At 47.9% G+C, this 18,212-nt stretch overlaps 1 protein-coding gene across 2 annotated transcripts in view; it reads right to left on the bottom strand.

Moving 5' to 3' along the window:
* BMPER (BMP binding endothelial regulator) overlaps positions 1-18,212 on the bottom strand; it is a 250,380-nt gene that overhangs the window by 1,034 nt on the left and 231,134 nt on the right. For both annotated transcript variants that reach the window (XM_063115102.1, XM_063115103.1), the window contains one exon: positions 8,698-8,828. In XM_063115102.1, coding sequence (XP_062971172.1) covers positions 8,698-8,828 — 131 coding nt within the window. The remainder of the gene's footprint in view (positions 1-8,697; positions 8,829-18,212) is intronic.

Here is an 18,212-nt window from a genome sequence, read left to right as displayed (position 1 = left end):
AGCAGGGACTCCCCGAGAACTTCATCTGACGTTGCTCCAGACAGAAGTAATAACAACCGAGGGCTGTCATCAACGTAAGCGCCTCTGCTGTTGTTTAGGCAGCTTGCAGAAAAATATCTGGCGAAGACCCATGCAGTCATAAAACTTAAAACCAGAATCGGTTTTCCAGCAAATTGGCCTTACTTTGAGTCTTTCAAATTATATATTTAGCCCTACCACAGAATGTTGGTATCTGACCATATTTAACTAACACTCAGTTAATAAGAGTCATAAAACAAATTCTATGAAGCCTCCTGAAATATCTGTTACACTAATTAAAAACAAATGAGAAAAGAGGTGTCCTGTCCAGAGAACGATCAATTACCTCTCACAGTTTCTAACTTATTACTACTAACAATCTGAGCTGTGTGAAACGAGGAATTTTGAGAAACATCTGAGTGGAACCAACTTTAAAATATTTGGATCTATAATTAACATGTTTCTGTGTGGATTCATATTAAGCAAGGGCATATTTATTTATCCCAGCTGCAATTGTTAACTAAACTATTAACTATTACTGTTCTGGACAGTCACTGTACAACGTGTGTGGGGGCTAGAGATAAATGACATGGTCATCTGTCCGATTCACCAACAGAGGGCTGGGTCACCAGCAGCTAATTACCAATCAATTACATCATAACATCAAATGTGAACTTAGCGATTCCGAGGCCGGGCTCGCTTGCTCAGCTTTTTGATGTATCTTCTCAAAGCTGATTTCCCAACCAAATAACACTCTCACACTCTGTACCCCTTTTCCCTATTTTTTTTCTTTCTTTACACATGTCACTACCCACATCGTGTCATATTTACTGTCTTCTGAGACTAGAATGTAAGCTCCCTGAGGGTGCAGTTTGGTCTGGCCTACCGTTGCCTCTCTGGCATCTGCCACATTTTCTGGCTCCTAGAAGGCAGTAGGTGTGGGAGCCAGCAATGAACATTTGCTGAGGAAATGAATGAGTCACGAAACAGACACAATCACATCAGAGAGGAGGTAGGGGGCTGGACACATCCATTTGGCCCTCTGGATCCACTCTCCACCCTGGTCTCTGCCCTGGGCTCGTGCTGATCTCTACAGGTGACAGAGGGGGCTCCCTTGTGAGTGGTGAACGCCAGCAGGAGCCTGGAGGGAAGGAGGAGAGAGACGCCTGGTCTTTCCCCACCTGCCCCTCCTCGTGGGGTCCCTGAGGGCTGCTGAATCCTCTCACAAAGGCCACCGCTCCTAGCAGGTGGCCCTCTGCACAGGATTCTCTCTGTGTCCAGTTTCCGATAGCCAACCCCTCCCCTTACCTTTTCAGGCCCAAGATGATACAGCCAGTCTGCACTGAGGCCAGAACACTGGGCTTTTCCTTGTTATTTCCCTGCATGCTACTCACATTGTTTAATCTACCATGCTCACCTCAACTAGTCCGTCTGCATGTGCCCGGATCCTAACGATGCAGCGGACAAGTAACAACCACTCCACTCCTAAGACTACGCTCCCTAACGACCCGTCCTCTGTTTTGACCCAGTGCCATCATCTAGCTTGGTGACTGTCACCACCCTTCACCCCACCCCCCGCTCTTTTAGACGTAACTCCCAAACTTCTCTCCCACCCCTCCCGCGTGGACGGGCTGTCCCTTGCCTGGATGCTCAGAGCACCTGCTGCCTGCCACTGTCGCTGCATTTACAGCATGAAGTTGCGTTCATCAGTTTTGTCCTCTCTGTCCCCCCCTCTGTCCCCACCCAGCTAACACGCAGGCTCCTGGAGGGGGAGCTGTCTGGTTTCTCCACCTTCAGCAGCAATGTGGTCTTTAACGTGTCGTGGATCCTCAGAACGACTGGGTGACCGAGCGGATGGGTCCGTGGGTGAGTGCGTGGGGCCGCCAGCCTAGCTCTTCCTTTGAATCTCTCAACTTAGGCTTTTCTGACAATCTTCTGACTTTTCACTGATCCTTTCAAAGTTCTTCTCTTTTTCTCTTTCTAGTGTCAACAGAACACCCTATATATACACTGTACCTGCCTAAGAATTTGGAAACTCCTAGCCAAAGGTCACATCCACACACAGTGATTGTGTGCACGTGTTGCATGCTTCTGTCCAACAACGGTGGTCACAGCGGCAAGTGAGGGTCGCCTGGGGAACTTCCTGATGCCCAGACCCCACTCCAGACCAATTAAACAGAACCGCACTGGTGGTTCTAATGCGCGGTCACGACTGAGACTTGGTCCCATAAACAGCCCTCACGTGGGTGCTCCCGTCACTGCAGAGACATTGCTTCTTAGCAAATGAGAGGACCATGAATGCTTCCAGACTGGAAGGAGGTGCTCAACGGAAGCTCCTACAGTTCCCATCACCTTCCAGCTCAAACCCTCCTGGAGCACTCGCCGGGTGCCAGGGTGCCACTCGCCCCCTGCTAGTGCAGCCCCGCGGACTCGCCCCTGGGCCTCTCCGCCCCATGCAGAGTCCTCACCGCCCTGTCCCTGTCGGCTGCCCCAGCCCCTCCAGGACCTTTTCCTGCTGTCTGTCCTTCCCGCTGCACATTCATCTCCCTCTCTGTTTAACAAAGAAGATTCCCTTGGCTGCCGGACCTCCTTCCCTCTTCCTTTCACCTCCAAACTTCACGGGCAAATTCACAGTCATTTTACTCTGTTCTCCTGCAATTCCTTAACACTGACAACCTGTCCTCCACGCCCACGACTCCCGAAGCAGCTCCCTCCAAAGTCTTCGCTAACGACCATTTCCACCCACATACTGCAGACGCCCATTCTCCCAGGACCACTCTGCAAAACATTCGGTCTTTCTGTCCGTTTCGCCTTGTGACACTGAACTCCCCTGGTTCTGCTGACTTCCAGAGAACACCTTCTCTCTCTCTTGGGCTCCTTTGCCTCCTCCCTGGCACTGAATATTCAAATTACCTCCTAGACCCTTCCCCTGACACTGTTTTCTCTTTCTCTCTCTCCTTGGTTACTATAGTTTTATCTCCAACTCCCAGTGAGAGAGCTCTGAAATCTATTATCATGAGCTCTAACTTTTCATCTTAATTCAAATATTACCTCTTTCAAGCAGTTTCCTGGATAGCCCCAGGATGCCCGCCCCTCTTCCGCGTCCTATGGCATTTTTCACATTTTAGTTATTCATTTACTTTAATCCCTCAATTACAGTGCAGCTGTAGTTCTTAATCAGAGACACTCCTAAGAGTCCCCTGAGGATTTTAAAGAAGGGATATATTCCGCAGCTCCCTTCCTAAAGATTTTTGCTCTGAGCCTGCAGTAGGGCCTGAGCAGCTGCAGATTTACAAAGTTCTAGGGGTCACTGTGACAAGCACCCCCAGCTGAAGAGAGTGAACCCTGAGGCCTGGGCTGCTGGGGCTGGGGTCCTTCTCGTCCATAACCCAGCATCATGGCGCAGGGCCAAGCACAGAGGAGCAGCTCAGTAAGTGCCTATTGGATGACGATGTCTTCTTAACGGCGTTCAATCCGTCATTCCGTTCCCCAGGGTGGATTCCATGTGAAATCGAGTTCATTTTCCACTCGGCTGCTTCCAGAATGCCTCTTTCAACTCAGCTCACCCTCCAGACGCTTTGCCCCGTTCAAACCTTGCAAGGATCCCTCCTAGTGTGAAAACTTCTCAGCAGAATTTCCTCTTTCCCACCATGTTCTTTTTTCCTGACTTTCTCATAGACATGGACTCCCCGTGTCTCCCCGCTCTCTGGCCCCCCAGTTCTTTCTCCTGGCTCTACCATTTGACTACTTTGGGAACATCTTACCTTTTGACTCTATAAAACTGGTATGTCCCTAACAACCCACAGGTAGAAAGTAGCCTGTTGAAAATAAAGAACTACCAGGAAAACAAAAAAGATTGTTCTTTAGTATTCTCCTCCATTATAGAAATAGCATCTCCATTTCAATTCAGATTAAACCAATGAGCATCTACTGAGTTCACATCTACTACGTGCCAGGCGTCCTCCTAAGCCTGGGGTGTCAAATGTGAATCAGATATCATCTCTGACTTCCAGCCATAGGGGGCTGGGCTTATAACCAAATAGGTGAAGTTGACACGTAAACAGGTTCTTACTAAAATGTGAGATGTACCATACTGAACGGAACAAAATACAGAGAAGAGTGAAAGAGAGATCTCAACTCAGCGGCGAGAGGTGGGCAGGAATCGCAGGTGACACCAGAGAACAGAGAGATCCCACTTCAGTCTTAAAGGATGAGCAGAAACTTGCCAGACGGGCAGTAAATTGCAGGAAGAGCTTCCCAGGCAGAGAGACCAGCAAGAGCAGGTGGGCGTGTGGGTAACAGCGAGGTGCGAGCCTTAATCAGGGAAGGAGGGATCCATGGTTTGCTGGGGGGTGGAAGCATGGACTTTGAGGAGGGAAAGGAAGGAGATAAAGACAGAGAAGTAGGCAGGGGCCAGGGACCACAAATGACCCCACATGCCTTGGTGTAGGGGAACCTTGGAAGGGTTTTAAGCTGTGGAGTGACATCGTAAAATTTGCCTTCAATTCAGCACAACTGTTAGATGATCCTAGGAAGTCAATACTGACTTGAACCTCTTTTACAATCTGAATTGATTGTTCTTCAAACTTATAAGAGGCAAAAGATAATTTTTTAAACATAAATGTGACTTAACTTGCACACATGCATTTAAAAGAGGTTCATTTGGTTAAACAGGTTTTTTAAAAAAGGAAATGGTCAAAGTAGTTAAGGTTGGTATGCATTTATTCTCAAAGGGGCATTCCAACAGCTACAGATGACACATAGAAGCATTATGTGCTGGCTTTATCAATACATCCAATAAGCATGGCTCTGTGCTATGCGGACCTCAGCCATCTTTCTGTCCCCCTACTGGGTGCTAAAGGTCACAGTACCTGACTTTACCTCCTGAACTTTTACAGAAGGCATCCAGTCAACCAAGGAAAAGCTCAGCGTATATAATTAGGGAAAAATTGCTGCAAGGAAGGAGCTAGAATCATCTGGGGTTCGTAGAGCCAAACAAAAAGAGAAAAAACTACTCACATAACTCAGCACCACCCATTGTGCTGCAGAAAGACACAAACACCTGCTTTCCCACGGCCTTTTTCTTTTATAGAATGTATTACCGAATGTGCAGTGACAACTAGTGTCAGTTACAGGAAGGTGGCTGAAATTCTGCTGAGGATGGCAACGTAAGATACAGGAGACAAGATCACAATTTTACAGAGAAGGTACCAAGTAACAGCTATTGGTGATAAGGAGCGAATGAATAGAAACTGGAAAGTCACTAAGGGTAATGACGATCTAGATTAATTTGGATGAATTAGCTGATCCTTATATGAATATGTAAAGAAACATGCATGCATATTTTTTTCAACAATATTCTTGCTTTTCTGTGTTCTCATAATGAGAAAGAACAGGGGTTATGATACAAATTGGCCTGCACTCAACTCCCAGCTTCCCCACTGTCCACCTCTGTGACTTTTAGCAGATTAAAATGCTAGTATAGTCCCTGGGGGAAAGGAGATGCTTAGAAAATATTAAATAGTAACATAAATGGTTATTATTAAAATTTCATAGACCTTCATTATAGCTCTTAGCATATTATATTCTATTTGGTAATTCTCATGCTAAATTAGAGTCCTGTTAGCCCTTTTTGCCACCGTTACTGAGCATACACTGTGTTAGTAGTCATGACAGTGCTATAATCCAGACTAGCCCCTAACATGTCACTTGTTCATCCAGTTTCTTGCCGGGCTGGCTTCTTATTTGCCCAATTTCCAATCTTTTTACTCTGGAAAATTTCTTTGTGTTATGCGGCCTTAAGTGCTGTCATGAGTCAAAAGACTTGGGAGCTAAAAACAAGAAAAGAGTGTGGTCTTCAGTATATTCTAGATGAGCCTGCAATGAATCTACTGAGAGATGCTACATGTCTCCAGATTTATCTCTCCACACACCGAGTGTCCATCTGTGGAAGCCCACAGTGCACGTGCGCGTGTGCGTGTGCGTGTGTGTGTCCCCTCTGACTGCACATTGATGGAGTCATACTTCACCCAGATGGCTCCACCAATCTTAAGAGGTAGATGAAACCTTTCAGAAGCCGTATTCCTTTTCCTTTAGAAAAGTAATTTTAGCTCCAGAGACTCAGCCCCTGAAATGAGGATACGGGTGTGCAATGTGCGGTCCTCAAGTTCAATGTGCGATGCTACGTAGAGCTGTGGGCCAGGAAGGGCAGGTTCTTACATCCTGAGTCTAAGACGATCCTAACCACCACCAGCACAGCTAGCACGATCGCCAGAAATCTGCTGAGCCCTGCATTACATCAGGGTGAACGGATGGGCGCTTGACTCCATTAATTTTATTCATTTTCTGGTAGATTCAAGGGACAGAGGACTCAAAATAAAGTAAGGGAGCTGGAAGTATTCACAATAGGCTGGAAGGACCCAATCCCCCCAAAATACCGCCCTCACGTATTCTGCCCAGCACTAGGTAAGAGGCACTAGGTAAGAGGTCGATCATCTGCCTCACCTTTTAGCAGCCTTGGCACACCTTAATGTGAATTATTTTTATGAAATCAATACCCCCCTGAGGATGGCAGCGTGGACGCAGGGGCACTCTTGCTGTGGGGAGTGAACTCTTATGTAAATATGGGACTTGGGTTTGCAGAGGACGGAGCAACTACAAAAGGAAAGTTATACTTTGGTTTCTCTTCAGATCATATAAATCTTTTGCCTTTTACCAAAAGGACTGAAGAGAGATCAAAAGGGCTTTGGTGCTTTCCCAATGACACAGACTCATGGCTACACCAAGGGGCGGTTGAGGAAGCTTCAGCAATCCCCAAATGTCTATCTTCCTACTCTCAAGTCAATACGAAAACTAACTCAGTGGTTTCAGCTGTGGCTGAAGGTCAGCATCACCTGGGAAGTTTTAAAAGACACACCAGGCCAACCGGAACAGGATATACAGCATGGGGCCCAGGCAAAGCTTTCTGGTTTACTTTTTAAGCTCCTGGGGTGATTCTAATGTGTAGCAAGGCTAAACCCCACTGATCTAAATGAACACAATGTGCACTGCAAACACAACCTCAAGGCAATTTCTCTGGACCCTCCTTTCAGCCAGATGACCACTCCTATGCTCCACCAATGCAGACATTCTGGAGCTAGTGATGGCCTGATCTTCTTTTCAAAGATTTGAGTAAAGACTATTAGGACTAGCGTAGATGCCGAAAACCCCGGTCTCTTCATTCCAGGCAAATCTGGCCCTTTACAGAGAAAAGTCTGCCAGCCCTTGAACTAGGTGGGGAATATCCAGTCGTCTCACTTTCCAGTCTAAACAGTAGCAGCCACCATTAACTGAGCATCTGCCATGAGCTGGACACACTTTGATATGCTTCACGTGCTTATCACTAATGCCTGCGACTCTGCATAGTAGATATGACTGTAAAATTCCACAATATGTCTAGAATCTCTCGCCTTCACTCCAAGTACACTGCCACCTTCTTAATCCATGCCATCAGTTTTTTACCAGGATTACTGCAATAGCCTCCTGCCTGTTCACCTGCTTTTAATCTCGTCCCCCTCCAATCTATTCTCTACACAGTAGCCAGGGTCATCTTCGGGAAGCAGAAAGAGGCTTGCTTAAAACCCATCAGCGGCTTCCATTCCTCTTGGAATAAAAGCTGGACTCCTTTCCACAACCTGCAAAGTCCTGCATGGCTCAGCTCCCACTCCTACCTCACTCCAATCATGTGCCCGTCTTTCTCCTGCCCACCAGGCTCAAGCCACACTGGTTCCCCTCGAGTTCAAGAGCATGCTAGTTTTTCCCTGTCTTATGGCTGTCAAACATGTTCCTTCTGCATGGAATGCTTGCCCCGACTTCCTTCAGTCCTTCAGGTCTAGGCTGAAATATCACCTGCACAGAGAAGCCGTCTTCACCCCATCCAAGTTGCCAACTACCAAGCCTCAATTTGTCTTCTACCATTCTGCACTGTTTGTTTCCTTCTTTATACTTACTGTAATTTGCAGGGATTTATTGTAGAGTTACTGTTTCTGTCTGGTTCTCCCCACTAGAATGCATCAGTGACAGGGGCCTCATCTCTTACAGTCATCAAATTACCAAGAGCGTCTAGCATCATACCCGGTACTGAGCCACTTTGTAATACGTATTTCTTAGAAGCACAAAAGAGTCCATTTTACAAATATCAAATAAGTTAATTAACTTGTCTGAAGTGAAAGAGCTAATAACGACTAGTATAGAAATCTATCTCTCACAGGGAAAAGAGCATTCTGCTGGAGTCTGTCTAATAATCTCTTAAAAAAAAATTACCATGTTTATCCTGAAGACCTTAAACGACTGTAACTGTCCTGAACCTCCTTGCTCCACACAACCGAAGCCACAGCTACGACTGTTCATGAGCTAAGTACATCCAGCTGGTAGTTTGAGGTTGAGAGAATTTTGCAATGGTGGGAATCCTTAAATGGTTAAAATGTGCGTGTCAAAAAGCACTTCTCTTAAGTGCTGTCTTCCCTGCCCACTGGGAAGCTGCAGTGTTTTAACAAGTGGCAATCCAATTGGCCACTGATGGGGTCTCCCTTTGGCCAAGGAGGGACAAAGCCATTCATGTCAGCACCCGCAAGTCTCTTCCACTGCCATCTTGGCCATTGCAGTAAACTTCTGATGGCTGGATCCACCAGGACTTCTTACCTGCACAGTTCTGCTGAGGCTCCCAGTGGATTCTGATGCTTTCTCTCTGGCAGGCCCGGGTATATGCCAGGAATGACTCACAGTAGCAGTTTTTATGGACCGGACATTCGCACATGTCTGTAACGCAGGACCTATGAGACCCAACAGAGAAAAAAGAACATTTAAAAATATGAAATCATCAAACACTCTAAATGGGACCTGCAAAAATTGTTGGATGGGTGGATGAGGAACCCTGACTGGCCATTTAAGGTTGCTATTTTAGGTTGGAAACCTAAAAATGGCATAAAAATTATTTACGAAACCTAAGTGCTAGATACCCCTGAGCAATGTGACACTAAGTTTCCTTTCTTCTGGAGCAGAACTGTCCAATAGAATTTGCTGCAATGATAGAAATGGTCTATAACCTCCACTGTCCAAAGCAGTAGCCGTTATCCATATTTGGCCAGTGAGTAAGTTTGGAATGTGGTTAGTGTAACTGAAGAACCAAACTTCTAATTCACCTTAATTTTAATTAACTTAGGTGTCAATAACCACACATGCCTAGTGGGTACCCAATTGGAAAGGCAGCTCTTAGAGTACAGCCACCATTCAAGGTGCTGCCATTTTGTGTGTAGAGCTGGCATAAAATAATAGGTTCTGCTGCAATATAACAAAAATAGTCACCAACTTGATGAAAGCATAAAATCCCATGGCTTTCTGAAGATGTACAATTAGAATTCCCTTCTGCAATATCTTAGAATTGTAATCTTTTAAGGAACACCAAATCTTCATTCTTGAGAATATAGGGCGCCAAATCCCAGATAAAGCAAACATTCCAGGCCCCAAATTAGACTGAAAGATAAAAAGGACTAGGAAATAAATTGAACTGAAATGTGTTTAAGTGCAAATTAACAAACTTTCAAACATGTTGACTGCAAAGTCGCAATACTGACCTTACACTGGTGTACAATATTACACTTTACAAAGTGTTTTCACATGCAGTCTGTCACTGAACGGTAAAGAAGGCATAGTATAGTCCCTGCTTGATAAACAAAGGGGTCATTTTACAAATGAATGGATGGGCCCGAAGTTGCACTTTTAAGTGGCAAAAGAGCAAATTAAATTACATCCCTTAACTTTGTGAGTTGTGCTCTTTTTATGACACCATACTACAGTCCTCGTGCTCATCTTCCAGCAAATGTACTGCCTCACGATTCTGAGTTCACCTTTAGGGAAGGGGACCCCACGACTAATAAAATCAAACCGCTCTCACTTTTTGTCATACCTTTGTTCGGCAAACTCTCTTCCTCACAAAATCTAATTCGAGGTTGACTACACAAAATAAGTGATATTCAAGATCAGAGGTTTCACAGACGATCTCAAAAAGCGGTCAGGACATGCCCATCCAAGGTTGATATGTCAGTCAGCGTCTGTCGGTGTGGGGCAGCGTGCACACCTGACGGTAGGGAGCAGTCAGCAGATGCTGGGTGGAAGCTGGCACGCTGCCTGCTCCGAGCAAGACTGAAACAGCGGAAACCAGCCTGCAGGATCGAGAGACTCACAGTGCACCCACAAGGCTGTTACAGCCCAGCACTCACGGCACAGCCTTGGGAGGCAGAAACTAACAAGGACAGAAGAGGAACAGGTCTGAAAGCTAAAGAGCCTCTTCCATTTCACTGACCGAGCGATCACGTGCTGAGTGACAGCTGAGGCACAGCAACCAGTGCAGGACAACGCATCCTTTTGCTCTTTGTAATAATCAAGGCTCTGCTACTTAATACCTTCTCCCACTTTCACTACAGAAATCCTGCAAAATCGTGCTCACTAGCAAATGCATTCAGGCAGCAAACACACCTCCAGACCTGCGAAGAAGCGCCAGATAAAGCTTGTCCTTCCATCGGCCTCTAAATGTCCCCGTACAAATCCTTGTCAGCCCCGTTTCCTTTACTGTTCTGATTTTTGTTTCAGAACAACCCACACCCATCCCACTTATGCTCAGACTTCACAGCAACATTTTTGGTTGCTCCAGGGTCTACCCTCCAATCTCTCTTCTACTTCAGGTCCCCGGGAGGCTCACGTCCCCCACCCCTTTCCTGGCCCATGGGGTGGGGGGTCTCTTTCCATCTACTTATCAAGTTGATAATTTTTACACAAAACAGTGGCCAGGGGTTGTGAGAGAATAAAGAAGAATAAATCGTGGGCTCCCCTGCTGAGCGTGCTGCTGTGCTATGCATTTCGCACGGGTGGTCTCCTCCCACCCAGCAGTGGGGCGGGAGGCAGGTATTATTAGGACCCCATTAACAGACAAGGAAACCGAGGTTTGGGGAGACATTAAGTAGGCTGCCCAAGATCACGCAGCTGATGACAGACCCAGAACTGCAAAGCCAGGACTGTCGCTCCATTTTATTCTGATCTCAAAACCCATATTTATAGTAACTACATTAGAAAATCTTTCTAGGGACCATATGGCAATGTTTATAAGTAGCCCAAGGAAAGGTTCTTATTCATTGACAGGGAAATTTTACCCCTAACGAAATAGTAACACACGTGGACAAAGGCTTCAAATATAGGGATTTTTATCACAACGCTACTTAAAATTAAAAATTAAAAAAATTAAAAAGAAAAAACTGAATTGCCTACAATAGGGGTCTAGTTAAATAAATTTAGGTGACTTCGATGATGAAATACTCTACAGCCATTGCACTGATGTTTTGGAAATAGGCAGGATAACAAAAACTGTTTCAATATTACGGAATCACACACGCAAAACAAAAATGACTGAAGACAGACCTGCCCGACTATTCACAACGGGCAGCTCTGGATGGAGAAATTGTGCCTCTCTTTATTTTCTTCTTATCTGGTTTTCTACAACGAACACATATCATTTTTCTAAAAAGATAAACAACGCAGTTTGTTTTTAAAACAAAAAATAATGACATGGAGCATATTAATATGTAAATCAGAATTTAGAAACTAAAGTGGGAAAATAAAGAATAAGGAAGGGGAGAAAATTAGAGCATCCTTTCGTAGGTCTTAATAAACATTTCTCCAACTAAAATCTTTCCAGTCTGTGTCCTCGCAGCCTCCTGGTACAGACTTTGATTCGATTCACTTTGCTGTCCTCACACATCCCTCCTTTGGTCTACTGATGCTACGAACTTGACACCCAGACGGACGGAATAGACAGCAGAATCATTACGCACGCTTCCTTCTGCTGGTTATGGAGGAATGTGTTAAGAGAAATAAAAGCATTTTCAAATGCTCTTCGAATTTCAGGGAGGAGCAAAGCATTTTTATTCAACTGTTCAATTGGGTTTATTACGCTTAATAATTCAGCATGAGGAAGATCTAATCTATGACACAGTTCAATTTTTGTGTGTTTATGGAAGATTGCTGTCCTTTTCTGAATCAGTATGCACCAATATTGCACGTTTATATTCATTTTGTAGAATAAGCAGCAGAATTTTATCATGTATAGTAGTTACTGAGATTTACGGCCTTTGTATCTCTGCTTTCATGACATTATTCTGTCACAATTACGTGCAGATTGATGTCGAGTTGGTCAGGAAACACAGCTGCTTATGGCTCCAGTGGCAAACACAGGTTGCATTAATTACACTGAGCTTTTCTAGGAAAGCTCTACAGGTAAAGAGCATCTGCTTGCTCTTCGGATTTCCACTGCCACAGAACTAACAAAATAACAGAGGGACCAGACCTATGCAATGCCTTTAAAGTATACTTTCTGTTACAGGAGCTTTTAACTAACATCTAGAAATGGTTTTCTGATTTATTGACCTTACTCCCAGCATCTTTCCTGGCAGCCAAGAGGCACAGGTCGGACCCTTGCTCTGTGCAGTTCACATGGCCACGCAGTGGACACAGCAAGAGGAAGGGTCCCGGTGAGCCCTGTGCACACGCCAACTGCCTCCCCCCTCTACTGTGCGTGTGTCGTGTTTCAGGGACTCCTTGAAGGTGTGTTTAAGCTTCTCCTCCTAGCACCCAGCACAATAGCGGCATCAGAACCAACCTGTGGTCAGTCTCCTCCCTGAAATCCGACAGATCACTATTCATCGGCAGGGGAGACTTCATCACCCTTCTCCATCAAGCTGCAACCACGGCCTCCTGCAAAGCTCTACGACAGCAACGACTGCCCACACGTGGCTATTTAAATTGCAACTTAAGTTAATTACAATGAAATGAAATTACAAATTCAGTTTCTCAGCCACACTAGCCACATTTCAAATGTTCAATGGCCACATGTAGCCAGTGGCCACCTTATCGGATGGTGCTGATTTAGAACTTTCCATCACTGCAGAAAATTTCCCCGGATGGCGCTGCCAAGAGTGCAGCTTCACCAACATCACGGAACACCCCTGTCCTCCCAGAGGGATGTATAGGAGTAATGAGATCCGGATCAAGCTCTCTCCTGCTTTCTGACTCAGCACCTGCGGAGAAAATTCAAATTCCTTGGCATCACAGCCACACTTCCTAGCAATCTACACTGAAGCCTACTTCTCTAACTGCAGCCCTTCCTTCCCACTCATTCTCTTGCCAAGTCATAGACAATGTCTCACCAGCCTTTGGGCTTCTGTCTACCTTGCTATTCCTGCCTTGAACTGCTTCCTTGTCTTTTCCCCTAGAAAAATCTGATTCCTGTCTTTTGAGACGTAGTTCATATTCCTCAGCATGCTCCCGGACTAGCCGAAGAAGTCAGCCACTCCCCGTTGGGTCCTGTGCCCTCCACGCTTTTCTTACTGCCTAGACCCTTAGCATCATAATCACCCCTCTCCCTGCTGGGGGGCGAGGACTATGTCTGGCTCATCCGGCCCCAGCACAGTGCCTTGACCATGTAGCTCAGCAAATGTCCAGTGAACCATCAAAACAGTGGATGACAGTGGCCTGATCACCTCTGCCCAGCTCCCCCAGGGGTGGACAGCTGCACCCTGACAGCTGAAGAGCGTGAGTTCTATCCTTGCCCCGACTCCCCAGCCACTGCCTGACATGGCCACAGCAACCTCTGACCTCACCTGCTTCTGCAAGAACCCTCCCACTGTCATTTACATTATGACTCCTTGCACCCCTCTCCTGTCTCCCAGGGGATTTTTTTTTTTTTAATTTCATGCCTGGTGGGGAAAAAAAGGGTTTGATGAGAAAATTCTGCTTTAATGGCACATTTTCAAAAAAGCACATATCCGATATTATATGAACAACCCATCGCTCCTCACGTTATTAAAAAGGCAAGCCTCCAATACTGCTAAAATCAAAACATCAACCCTGTCTATGCTTCCTAGCAACAGCATATCCAAGTGCTTCTCCTCCGCTTTCTCCGGCACAAGGGCTGCCCCTGTCAGACAGAGGCAAGTGCCTCTGCTTCCCGGGCTCAGCTCCGAAACACCGACGAGCAACCTCGGGAACTCGCCGCGCTGCTCCTGGGAGAACAGAGAACAAGCCAGGCGACTGTGGCCAGCCCCATCTGGGAGCCGACATCCTCAGCCCCACTTTCTCCTCTGCCCCAGGGAGGGTTTGGCTGGATGGTGTCTGCCAGTCTGGAGGTCAGCTTTCCTGACAGCAAGGACAGAACAGGGCAGAGCTAAGCAGCAGGAGGTAACTGGACAGCCACACTGGGGCCTGATGGTTTTCCTTGCTGCACATCCCTGGGAAGTTCACAGAAGTGGGTGAAGGCATCTGGGCTTGCTGGTGCCTGGGCTTCAGTGAGAAGAGGGCAGGGCAGGGAAAGGAGCAGAGTCCTGGCTGAGGGCACAGCGTGGTCAGCCACCCACCGCGAGACCACGGAAGCGCTCACTTCCACTTTCCACCCTTGACATCTGCACGGATGGCCCCGATCTAAGGTGCATGGAAGCAACTAGAGGTAGTAGCCAAGGTAAGAAGGCACATTCGTGCCACATTATACCCCAAATAGTCATTTCACCCAGGTTCTGGCTCTTCTCCTCGATACCGTGCAGGCACCCCCCACATTCACTCCCATCCATCCACTGAGCAGGTACGAAAGCACCTCTCTGATGAGAAAAGCGCCGAAAGGTTCAACAACGGGAGGCGCCGCCATGAGGCTGCTTCCCTGAGCTGTTCGCGTTAGGGCAGGACAGGGCACAGGCGGGCAGGGCAGCCAGCAGGGAGCTCCTGCTGCGCCTGCCGGATCCTCCCGGGGCCAGCCCCAGGCTGGCAGCGCTGCGGGGACTGTCCACGCTGGCTTAAAGAGTGGTGAGAATATTCCAGGTTCTTTGGCTGCCCGGGGTTGCCAGGACAGCGCAGCAAGTCCAGGTGTTTCTGTCAGCTTGTCCGTCTTGTGAACTTGATCTGGGAGACAGGGCAAGAGAACAGGGGGCCTGGGCGCCCAGCCTGTCTCTCTGGGTGTAGATATGGACACTATCTCCAGCCTGGTCCTCCTCCCCGCCAAGCTGGACCTCCAGCCCACTCCCGGGTGAAAAGAAGAAATTCATGGAGCCCTGCTTGTTCCAGACACTAAGCAAGACAAGAGACTGACAGGGATGAACTCCACCTAGAAGGCAGGATCGTGCAGACACTAAGCCCCAAACTGCACATGACATACGGGCGTCAAGTCAGCGCAACAGGACACCGAGGACAGATTCCGTGGGGCGCGGCAGAGGTGGCCGGCAGCCTTCACCGCAGGAGACCCTTGAGCTGGGTCTTAAAGGATCTGTGCGATGTTGCCTGTTTAGAGCACGAGAAAAAGGAAATTCCAGGCAAAGGGAGGAGCCTGAGTAAAGGCACAGAGTTTCCACATCATCAGGTCTTAGATTTGATAGTCATGTGGTTGTCCTCCTGATAGCAAAACACAAAGCCCCTGACAGTCACACAGCCTCTTCCTGAAGACCGTGGGGACAAAGTAGCTTGGCCAGCTCTTCTGCTTATGACATTTCTTTCTTCTTGGATCTAAATCCTCCTTATCTCCAAATTTAACTCCCCAGGCTGCCACCTGGAGCCACACGGAACCGGTCAATGCTGCTCCTGCCCGGCCTGTGTTATCACCTTCCTGCCTTTGGTGTCCTTCCCTCCCTGTAACCTGCTCTCTCCCTGCTGTAACAAGAATGAAAATCCAACAACCAAATTAACAGAAAAAACATCCCAGCCAACCATTTTGATAATTATTCTCAAAGAAGTCCTCTGATCGCCTGCGTTATGTTTCTATCTTCTGTACACAGCCTGCTTATGCGCAGTTCCAATGCTTTTACCCGATTTAGACCCGCTCCAGATATTGAAAAATATTGAGTTTTTTAATCCTCGTAACATTCCGCAGGAGGTGAATGACATTTCCTGCACTGCAGAAGCCAGCATGGCACAGGAGTTCCAGGGATGGTCATTAGCCTCTAACCCTCTTCTAAAGCTACGGATTGTTTTTGTGGAATACCGTAGACATCTGTGGACACAGAGACATCCTTCAAAGAGTAGCAAGGCTTAGATTTTCCACGGATGCCAATTTAAAAAGAAGTCCCATATACTTTCCTTTAGCACAGTTATGCTTTTAGCACTGATCAAATAACCACCACGCGTGCTCTGGAATCTAAAATACTTTCTCCCATGTTAAGGCCACATATCAGACCATATGTGGAGAGTAGGATTCCCATGCCCATAGTTAAGTGTTCTTGCATCTTAGAACTGGAGAAGGTGGTTGCCCCCTTCTGTATCTCCTCCATGCCCAGGGGCTACAGCAGGGGCCAAAGCCAGAGCCTATATAACCAGAACCACAGTTAGAAATACTCCTCTTGGGAAGACGAGCTACCTTTGCTCGAGTACTTATGCCAGCTCCAGAGGGAAAAACTGATCGTGATTAGCAATCATTTGCAGAGCTGCCACTCTTCTAGAGAGAACTCTTTATTGCAGCATGGGCCCCACCTTGGCAGAGGCAGGCTGAGCTCGCAAGTTTGCAGAGATGGTCTCACAAGCCCGCCCTGGAGAGGGAAGCCTGGTCACCACTGCCCTCTAGTGGCCAAGAGTTACAGCGCCAGGTAACCCCAATTCCTACTCCAGCATTTGCTTCCAAATCAAATGACTCCTCATTTTGGGGGAGGCTGGCTGATAGAAGAGAACATAAAAATGGCTGTTTGGCAGAAAATGAACCACCTTTCTCCTCAACTAGTGTTCCATTCATCACTGTCATGCTCCCTGTAAAACAGTTGTAAGGCTGGTGGACTAAACCCTGTGTAGCCCCAAGAACCTGCCCTGTGCCTGCCAAGGAGGGCGAGAGGGTCTGAGGCTCACTCCTGCTTGGCAAGGTAGGCAGGAAAAAGCCTAAGCTCCTTCCACCTTGTTTGCAAATCTCATTTTACCTGTGCACGGAATCTAGCTTCACATACTTTGTTTTTAAAAAGACTCTCAAGCACAAAAGAGTGTCAGAACCTGGCACCTAAGCAGGAGAAACACATTCTCTAGCAAGTGTGAGCAGGTAACACAATCAGGGGCCGGCACTGCCGATGTTCAGCCACGCTCCTGGGTGGGCCTGCCTCCCAGTCTGTAAAACACAAGGTCCCTGCAGAGCTAATATTCTGTGACTGTCGATATGGGGATGTGCTCAGTGCTCAGCTAGCCCAGAAACCCAGTTGTAGCTTCACCCAGAAAGACCCTCAGTAATGAGGGGGAGCTCTTTACCCAGAAGATCTCAATATCTCCCCTCTGGTGAGCCCATGTCATCAGATTTCTACCCCCACATAGCTACATGTCATCTTTCAAACTGCTCTGTTCCACTGGACAAACAGTTACGGAGTGTCTGCCGTGTGCCTCGTGCAGGGCCAGCCTCTGTGGGAAATGCAGAAAGAAAGACGAGGTTGCTCCAGGGCCTCGAGGTGCAGCGGGGAGAACAGGGCGGGACTGGGCCAGGCAAGAGGCCACAGGCGTCCTGGGCCCAGCACTGAAAGGGACACTGGCTCTCCAGCTCCTGTAAGTGCAGGGCTGGCACTTGAGGAAAAGCACCTCCTTAAAGCTGCACCCAGGGCACCCTGCTCCTGTCCTGGCCCTGGAGGCAGGACAACGTACCTACAAGGGTGCTGGCAGAGCGCCGGCCTTAGGGAGCTGGAAGAGGCAGCAGGGTGAGAGGTCAGCAGGCCTGGGTCAACCCCAGATGCGTGGTCTGCACACATCACCCCCCTGTCTATGTCTTCCTCGTTTGTCCCCTCTCTCAGGGCTCTTAGAAGAAGTCAGTGAAAGTCTATACTGCTCCCACCCTCCTCCCCCGTGCCAATGCCTGAAGGGAAAGGAGGAAGCAGCCCACGCCGGCCAGCAGTGGGAACGCAGGCTGCAGGACGGCAGGTGACAAGGGCTGCAGAGACGGGGCCGCTTTCTCCCTCCTGCCCTTGGCCGTGCCTCCCCCTCCACTCCTTCTCTGCTGAGGACCCTGCCACGTGCACACAGCACGGCCGGCTCGTGTGCCTGCAGAGAGCGCGGTGACTAGGCATGTGCAGTCACAGGCAGCGAGGACAGCCAGGACAGTGCAGCATCCGGCCCCGGCCACTGCTCCAGAGGGGCCGGCCCTACCCCTTCCCCGGGCCTTCTCCACGTCAGGC

This window comes from Cynocephalus volans, chromosome 11 (genome assembly GCF_027409185.1).
Source record: "Cynocephalus volans isolate mCynVol1 chromosome 11, mCynVol1.pri, whole genome shotgun sequence".
Classification (NCBI taxonomy): Eukaryota; Metazoa; Chordata; class Mammalia; order Dermoptera; family Cynocephalidae; genus Cynocephalus; species Cynocephalus volans.
Note: the sequence above shows the minus strand (reverse complement) of the source record. Positions and strands in the feature narration are given on the sequence as shown.